General features: G+C 27.7%; 1 protein-coding gene across 1 annotated transcript in view; it reads left to right on the top strand.

Moving 5' to 3' along the window:
• The first annotated feature begins 9 nt into the window (after positions 1-9).
• Positions 10-9624, top strand: part of LOC123269415 (protein-L-histidine N-pros-methyltransferase) — a 58756-nt gene continuing 49141 nt past the window's right edge. Inside the window, exon 1 of the mRNA XM_044735100.1 lies at positions 10-580. Within this exon, the coding sequence (XP_044591035.1) occupies positions 359-580 (222 nt within the window). The 5' untranslated portion in view covers positions 10-358. The remainder of the gene's footprint in view (positions 581-9624) is intronic.

The following is a 9624-nucleotide window of genomic DNA, read 5'->3' as shown; positions in this document are numbered from 1 at the left end:
CGGTTCCAGGCCACTAGCAGCGCCACTGGCGCAATATGGCCATGTGCTGGAAGTGTTTACGTATTTAATGAGAATAAAAAATATATAATTGAAAATTTATAAGAAGTTAATGTTAAATACCGCGACCATTGATTATTATTAGTCATTCTTATTGCCGTTCTTTCCGTGTTCTGACGCAATTTAAATACGTGTAATGTAAGCGCGTGGCATTTAACAAGTGTCCAATAATAAAACTCGGTGGCATGTGTTGAAAATTTATTTACGTGGACATTCAGTTATTATTTATCAATAAATTCTTTTTGACGCTCAGTAAAAAGTGAAGATTAATTAATTAATTAAATATTTGTGAATTATAAAAATGACATCCTGTCCGGCTGCGTCGTCTTCTATGTCAACTGTCAGGCCTAGATGCAGTTGTCAATCTCGTAATGTTGACGATGGTTGTTTTTCAGCAGTACCAGGTGGTGTTGGTGTTACTGGATGTGTTATCAAAAATTATCAACCTCATGGGAATCTTGCTAGAATTTTATGGGAAAAACAGAAATCTGATGAAAGATTGCGCACTTATGACAAGACACGTGTATGTATTTATTTATTTATTTATTTATTTATTTATTTATTTATTCAGACATATAATAAGGTACAAGCCCCAATTATTGACGGGGGTCTAAATATTGACACCCTAAATTATTTTTAAATATATTAAATTATCTGTAATAAGAATAACGATCAATTAAATTTTTATTAAATTCTAATTAAATTCTATTAAAAAATTGAAAAAAATCACATTCAGTTCAAAATATTAAATATTAATTATTAAAAAAAAATAAAATTAGCACCAGTTCATCAAATCAGCTTACGAGCGTCTATTTTCTTAACAACTTTGGTTAGAAAAGCATTTTTTTTAACTGCCGAGTTTAAATTAATTTTTTCATGTAATTATATGATCTATTTTTAACTTCCCGCTAAGAAAATCGAAGATTTTCAAAAATCGGGAAGTTATTGTTTTCACCCCGTTTTGCAAAAATCGAGTTTTCATCAGATCTCGACGTTTGAAGGTCACAGGAAGCTTCCCTGACTATCCCCGCGAGGTTGTCACGGTGTCTGTATGTGTGTGTGTGTGTGTGTGTGTGTGTGTGTGTGTGAAAGTATGTGAACCGCTTATAACTTTTGAACGGCTCGACCGATTTCATCGCGGTTGGTGCCATTCGAAAGGGCTTGACCAAACTTAGATTTTTAAAACTATTTGGACCGATTCAGATCAATAGATTTTGAGAAATCGTAAAAAAACTGAAAAAAAAATTTTTTTCAAATGTGGTTTTTTTGGAATAATTTTTAAACGGCTTAAAGGTTCAATTCCAAAAACTAATTAGCTCTTAACCTCAAAAAACCACGTCGATCGCCACCAGCCGGGTCAAAATCGGTTGATTCGTTCGAGAGATATCGTGAACGAAAGAAAACTGAAAAAAGTGTTTTTTCCGAATTACTCCAAAATTCCTAGCGCGATCAATTCAAAATTTGAGATTCTTTGTGAGGCTTGAAAAACTGCGTCGAATGCTTCTAACCGCGTAAAAATCGGTTTATTCATTCAAAAGTTATTGCGGTTTAAAAATTCAAAAAATAGTGTCTTATCAAATCTCTATCAGACTTTTGAGCTCGAAGAGCTTTAAAGCATAGGAAAGCAATCTCTTTGAGCTCGGAGAGCTCAAAATAACCCATAAATTGTATTTTTGAGCTCGAAGAGCTCAAAAACGTCATTGGTGCAATTTTAAGCGCCTAAGTATGGAATTAGCGGGAAGTTGCAGGGATGGCCTTCAGGGTCAACCGTTTTCCTAATTTTTTTTTTTCAATTAACAATATATGAAATATTTATAAAATTAAATAGTCGAAATTAATTGTATGCTTTATGATATTTAAATAATGGGAGTCAATAACTAGTTCATAATTTTTATGGTGAATCCCATATTAACAGCCAGTCGACAGTGCTATGACGCCTTTTTTTTTTTAAGTATAAAATACGTTATATACGCGATTATATTCAAGGCTTTTAACTGTCAAATAACTCGGCGTGTTTTAGTGTTAAATAAGTTTTTAAATAAATTGTTATATTTTTCATAATAATTATTCATTCATAGAAATTATTATTAATTAACTTTAATAATATTGATTACTTTATATCAAGTTTTTGATAAATAACAATATAACCAAATGATTCGACGCATGTGCAGTAGGGGCGTCAATAATTGGGGTTACGGTACGTCAATAATTAGATCAATCAGTTTTTTAACCCGTCAATAATTGGTGTATCCAGATCATATATTTAATTATTTAAAATTAATTAGTAAATATCACTGATTATCATTTTAAAAAAAGAAATTAATTAGTTAAAACATTACTGAAGACATTACCACAAACAAAATTCATCGATATTTATATTTGATTGCTTAAAAAAAATGAAATCATAACTTTGTCTCTTATAGCGTCAATAATTGGGGCTTTTGCCTTACTGAAATTAGTAAACCTCTAACAAGTTTTGAAATTTTTATAATTAAAATTAATATAATACTAAAGGGCGATTCCGTACTCGCGGGTGCAACATTTAGACTCACTCAAGGCTTCTTACTAAGAAAATAAAAACTCTTTTTAAAGAAATGACTGGTCGCAGGATTACATTGTAATCTGTTTTACAAAAATTAATATAAAAAACATTTAATAAAATGTCTAAATAGACACAGGAGAGCTTCAAAGTACTATCGCGGGTGCAACGAAATCGGCCCACCATTAAAGGTCATGAAGCTAGAATGAAAAAAGTATGTTAATTATGAAATATTTATTAAATTATTTTTACATTCTTTAAAATAATACAAAACAAACTAATTATTAATTTAAATAAAATTATTAAAAGAAATAAATATTATAAATTATTCACTTTTTATCCAGTCGCGGGTGCAACACGTCTCACTGTAGTGAATATAAACATTTCCATGTAACTTTAAATTAAAGATATGAGATCATAGATGCTGTATCACTAATTAGCACTTTCCTATGTAACTAAAATAAATTATTTGTTTGGAATAGTCGGCGATTTATCAGACTTAAGGTTCATCTTCAGAATCGCTGTAAACATCAGAAACGCGTAAATTTTGCGTAACTTTTTTTGCAACTTTTTTACATTTTTTTTTAGTAGCAGTTATCAAAACTAATTTGCTTTTCAAATTAGACTTCGACGTTCGTGCAACACAAATGCTCTTACCCTCCTCAAATTGAAAAAAATTGGCATAAAAAAAAGTAACAAATACTGTGATTTAAAAATTTGTCAAAAATCGTCTCCCGCGGAATTGCCCTAAAGTTAGCCGATGAATTTAATTTTTTGATTTTTTTTAATAATTAAATTTAGAACAAAAAAATATTTTTAAAAAATTGCATACACAATTTTTAAAGTTTTTTACAAGTGAAAATTTTTTTTTATATTATTGTAATAATTTTTTGAATAAAAAAAAATTCTAAAAATTTATAAATGTCGGCTAACTTAATTTTCATAAATTAATTTAGCAGATATTTTATAATTTTGAGAATTTTTTCAAAAAATAAATCAAAGAAAATGAGAAAAAAAATTGATGACATTAAAGTTATTATCTGTCACTTGACCAATTTTTAATTTTATTTAACAATTAAATTTATTCTAATGAATTATTTTAAAAAAATTGCATTTTTAATTTTTTAAAATTTCTACATGTCGATTTTTTTTTCTTATTTTTTTTACCATTATTTATTTGTTAAAAAGAGTTCTAAAAATTATTAAATATCTGCTAAATTAATTTTCATAAAAAATTGACATTTAGAAAATTAAAAAAATAAAAAATTGCAATTTTTTAGAATTAATTTTTCGGAGCAACTTTATTTTTATTAAAAACAAAAAATAGTTAAGCGACTGCTAACTTTAATGTCATTTTTTGATGAAAATTGATTTAGCAGATATTTTATAATTTTAAGAATTTTTTTAACAAGTAAATTATGTCAAAGAAAATGAGAAAAAAAATTGACATTTAGAAAATTAAAAAAATAAACATTGCAATTTTTTGGAAATAATTTTTCGGAGAAAATTTATTATTATTAAAAAAAAATAAAAAATGGTCAAGAGACTGCTAACTTTAATATCATTTTTTATAACAAATTAAGTATTTTAAAAAAAAAAAACATTTAAAAAATTCCTCACAATTTGATTGAATTGCATTTTTTTTATTATAATTGAATTTTTATAAAAATTAAAATTTTAGATGTCTGCTAAATTCAGTACTCTAAATTATTTTTATTTTTATTTATTTATCTTTATTTAAACTAATAGATTTTTCTTCGAGATGAAAGTAGACGGAGAAAATAAAAAAAAATAATTTATTCATTAAAGAAAATACCACTGAAATTAACAGACATTTAAAAATTTTAGGATTTTTAAAAATGAATGAATTATTATAAAAAAATTTTACATTAACAAGTTTTTAAAAATTAGGAATATAAATTTTTATTTTAGTTATTATTTTTTTAATTAAAATCTAAATAGGTCGTGTTTGCTCAATTCAATACTGAAAAAAAAATATATTTTTTATTTAATATTCAACTCATTATTTATTTATAATTGAAAAATTCTCTCAGTCTGCTCAAGTGATTAAAAAAATCCATTTATATATTTTTTCCAATAATTTTATTTAATTACACATAATTATCGCATTAAAATTATCTATTTAAGGATTCAATTGCGTAACTAAGATTATTTTTTTACCATAAATGAATACTTAAAAAAAAAAAAAAAAAAAGGAGAATTCTTATTGAAAGAGCGTAGGAGTGCGAGGAAATAAATAAACCGCTAAGCTGAATGAAAAATTGTAAACTCTGAATGGAGCGAAAATTAAAATGAAAAATGAAGCGTCAATAATATTGATGTAATATGTAGTGATTTATTAAAAATATTGAGTGGGTAATTTGCTGGTTAAGACATTGAGTCAAATGAGGCCGTGCCCAAGTTGGCGCCACGACTATTGGCTTGAATTTAATTGGCGCGGTATTTAATTGTAAACGGACTCTATGTATGTTATATTTGAATACTTTTGATCGGAATGGGGCGGTATAGAGAGTAGAGGGTGCAGTGGGGGGTATGTAGTAATGAAGAGAGAAGAGTTAGCGAGTGGAGATAAAATGAAGGACCGGGATTGGCAATGCTCCATTGTGGTGATGCTGCTAGCTGGTATGTTGCTATTATATGTATGGATATATCAATTACTCGTGAGCATCATCAAATGACTTGGTGATTATAGTTACTGGCTCGCTTTGTAAAGCTAAGCGTCTGTGATGATGATATTATTAATTGGAACAATCAATTGTGAATTGACTCCATGAGTTATAATATGCTTCATTTTGCGCGTCTTGTATAATAATTATTTACAATGAGGTCACGGTTGTATTATGTTACAGGGACGTATTCATTTATTTTTAATCTTTAATAATTAATATTCATTATTAATATTTAATAATAGTTATAAATTATTTATGCAATTTTTAAATTATACGTGATTTATCTGCAGAGTCTGTATTTAGTAAATATTTGCTATTTTTATAAAAGATTTCTTTTTTTATTGTAAATTAATTCCATTCTTATCTTAGATTATGTAATGATTTTTATTTTACTCCAATAATTTTTTTATATAATTTAAAGATTTCTCACTTTAAAAATTTTTTATCACAAAAATTTAAAATTTTTCGATTCATAAATTCCCAATAAATATTATCGAAAATATTTTATTTTTTAAATAAAATCAAATGATTAATAAATAAAAAAAAAAAAGAATTATAATTCCTTATTGAAAATTCGAAGTAAAATAACTTTAAAAAGTGTTTATAGTAAATTTAAATATATATTATTAAGAAAATAAGCAAAATTTTGTGGCCAGTGTATTTATATGATAAAATGGGTTTTTATGGTTAAATTTGGTATCATTAGAAAGGTCTTGACTTGAATTTGTGCCTTTTCCAGTTTTCTTATCATTCTCACCAATAGTAAATTTATTATGATAAGTATTTAGGTTGCATTTGAAAATGCTCTATCTCTAGATACATAATTAAGAAATGACCTTGTATCTTGTGAACCACTGACATTTTTAAAGATATAAGCTCATCCCGATGCTACACTCATCAAGACCTTTCATTTGAGTACCCACATCAATTTTTCATATATTTTATACATAATATATATAGGTATATATGGAAAATATATCAAAATGCATGTGGGTACTCAAATGAAAGCTCTTGATGAGTGTAACATCGGGATGAGCTTATATCTTAAAAAATGTCAATAATTAAGAACTGACAATGCTATATTGTCAACTAATGACATTTTTGAAGATATAAGCTCATCCTAATGTTACACTCATCAAGAGCTTTCATTTGAGTACCCACATGCATTTTGATATATTTTTCATATGTACATATATATAGTATATTTATACATATTATATATATATGTATATATGAAAAATATATCAAAATGCATGTGGGTACTCAAATGAAAGCTCTTGATGAGTATAACATCAGGATGAGCTTATATCTTTAAAAACGTCAATAGTTAAAAAAGTACAGTACAATTTAACAAAATTCATTATTTAGTAAAGCAAAATTTTATTTATTTATATTTCACAAGTCCCGGCAGTATCATAGTGACTGCAAGGCTCTAGTTAAAATTAAACGATTAATTAATAAAAAAAGAAATTACTATTTCTTACTAAAAATTTAGAGTAAAAAAACTTTAAAAAATGTTCATAAGAAATTTAAATAAACGATTAAAATCCACTAATTCAAAAAAATTTTTAATTTTTTAAAAATTAAAAAAAAACACAAAATTAGTGTCTAAACTTTTTGAATAAGAAAAAATATTGAATTAAAATTATTAAGTATATTTGTTGTACAAATAAAATAGACTTCTAATCTACAGAAAATAATTAACGATAAGATAAATTAAAGCGACTAATAACTAGCAATTAACACGTGGATTTGTTGCGTGTGTTTTTAAGTAGCAAGTAGAATAATATTTTAGTATAGTAATACTGGTGTTGAACAGGCACTAAAATCGGGTACGATAATATAAATAAAATAAAAAGAAAGACGGGCATTACATTCCTCGGTAATATAAGCGGATTGAGACGGATCGCGGACTGCGGGAATAAAATCGGCAATCCATATGAAGAAGAAAGAGAAATGAGGGATCCTGGACAGGACTGAAGGCAGGGCGGGGAGGGAGAGAGAGGGCCAATAATAATTAGTACAATTACCACGCAAGGCCAACCACTGCAGGCAATACCCCCCACCGACACTGGAGGCCTAACTGAGAGCTCTGGTCAAGATTCAAGCCTGTGCTCGGTAATTACGGATAATTACGTCCTCGATATTCCTGAAAACATCGCCCGCGCGCGTACCGGTGGCCTGCGTTCGTTCCTCTGGCTCTTACTCTCCACCGGGATACTGCTCTTTATTATCGGTTATCCCTTTCTCTCACTCTCGTTCGTTAAGTTTTAGCCGAGACCTCCGAACTCGGGATGCTATTTTCTCACGTGAACGTTTATTCTTTCAGTTATTTATAATTACTGACCGTCAATACTTTTCCGTTCCGCTCAATTGTCCGTTGTTGGAGGTAAAGAGATTCAACTCACAAAAAACCTACCATTTTGCTGTATTTTATGCACTTATTATTTTTTATGCACTTGGTAATATTTATTATTTTTGAAACAACAAACCCTCTAAGACCGTGTTATTAGCTCCAATCATTTAAAGAATTTTAAATCGTTTGTTTTTGTTTATTCAGTTTGTACACTGGAATGAGGAACAAATCAGAGATATTATTTTGGTAATAATTATTATGCTGTTTTTTTTAATTTTTTTGTATCAGTTAGACTTATTATCATTAGACAGAAAAAAATTTTACTTTAATAACTAACAACATTTATGAGGAAGATTAATAAATAGTTATGGTCCACATTGAAAAAAAAGAATTTAATTGATTTAAGAGAAATACTGGCAACCTTGCAATCACTATGTGTCTAACGTGACTTGTGAACTATAAATAAATAAAACTTTTCTTTATTAAATAATGACTTTTGTTTCATTGCACAGAACTTTTTTAACTATTGACATTTTTAAAGATATAAGCTCATCCCAATGTTACACTCATCAAGAGCTTTCATTTGAGTACCCACATACATTTTCATATATTTTTCATATATTCATATATATAAATATATAAAATATATGAAAAATTGATGTGGGTACTCAAATGAAAGGTCTCGATGAGTGTAACATCGGGATGAGCTTATTATATCTTTAAAAATGTCAATAGTTCACAAGATATTTGTTAAATTGCACTGAACGATCTTAACTGTTGACATTTTCAAATATATGAATTCATTTCGATGTTACACTCATCAAGAGCTTTCATTTGAGTACCCACATGCATTTTGATATATTTCTCATATATATAAATACATGAAAAATTGATGTGGGTACTCAAATAAAAGGTCTTGATGAGTGTAACATCGGGATGAGCTTATATCTTTAAAAATGTCAATAGTTCACAAGATATTTGTTAAATTGCACTGTACGTTCTTAACTGTTGATTTTTTTGAAGATATAAGCTCATCCCGATTTTACACTCATTAAGAGCTTTCATTTAAGTACAAACATGAATTCTGATATATTTTTCATATATACATATATATAATGTATATAAAGGTATGTAAAATTGATGTGGGTACTTAAATGAAAGGTCTCGATGAGTGTAATGTCGGGGTGAGCTTATATCTTTAAAAATGTCAATAGTTGACGAAATACAAGGTCATTTCTTAATTATGTATCTAATGGTAGAGCATTTTCGAACGCAGCCTAAATACTTGTCATCATAAATTCACTATTGGTGAGAATGATATGAAACCTTTTAAAGGCACAAATTAAAGTCAGAACTTTTCCAATGATACCAAATTTAATCATAAAAACCCATTTTATCATATAAATACACTGGCCACAAAATTTTACTTATTCTCTTAATATAGATTAGTGAATTAAAAAAATCTTTTTTTAAAATACTCTTGCAAATTAAATCTTCTCTTCAAAAATGAAAGAAAATAAATATCTCAGTTCTTAAAGAATTTTAATTATTTAATAATGATAAAAGTAATCAAAATTTTATTAAAAAAAAAAAAAAAAAAAAATTAGAGGAGAAATTATTGGCCAATTAAAATTTTTTTATCAACATCCAAACTATTAAAAATTTTCCCTATAATATAACAAAAATTCTCCGAATAAAAAAACCCCTAAACAGTTATCCTTATAATTTACCAGAGAAGTATCGAATCAAAGGTCCTCAAAAACGTGGACTGCCAAAAAAAGGGCGCGGCCGAGTATAAAATCCTCAGAATAAAATATTCCTTCATACCACAATCCAGCATGCCAGATACAGATACAAATACAGATGAAAGGTTTAACGGATAAAAAATAAAAGGACTCTCCTCTTCTTACGAATACGAAAAGTATTTTTAAGTATGAGTATTGAGTGACTGATGGATGAGGCTCTGGAGACCGGCCCGGGCT

This window comes from Cotesia glomerata, linkage group LG7 (assembly GCF_020080835.1).
Source record: "Cotesia glomerata isolate CgM1 linkage group LG7, MPM_Cglom_v2.3, whole genome shotgun sequence".
NCBI classification, from domain to species: Eukaryota; Metazoa; Arthropoda; class Insecta; order Hymenoptera; family Braconidae; genus Cotesia; species Cotesia glomerata.
The sequence above is the reverse complement of the archived record's forward strand: the minus strand, read 5'-3'. Positions and strand labels throughout refer to the sequence as shown.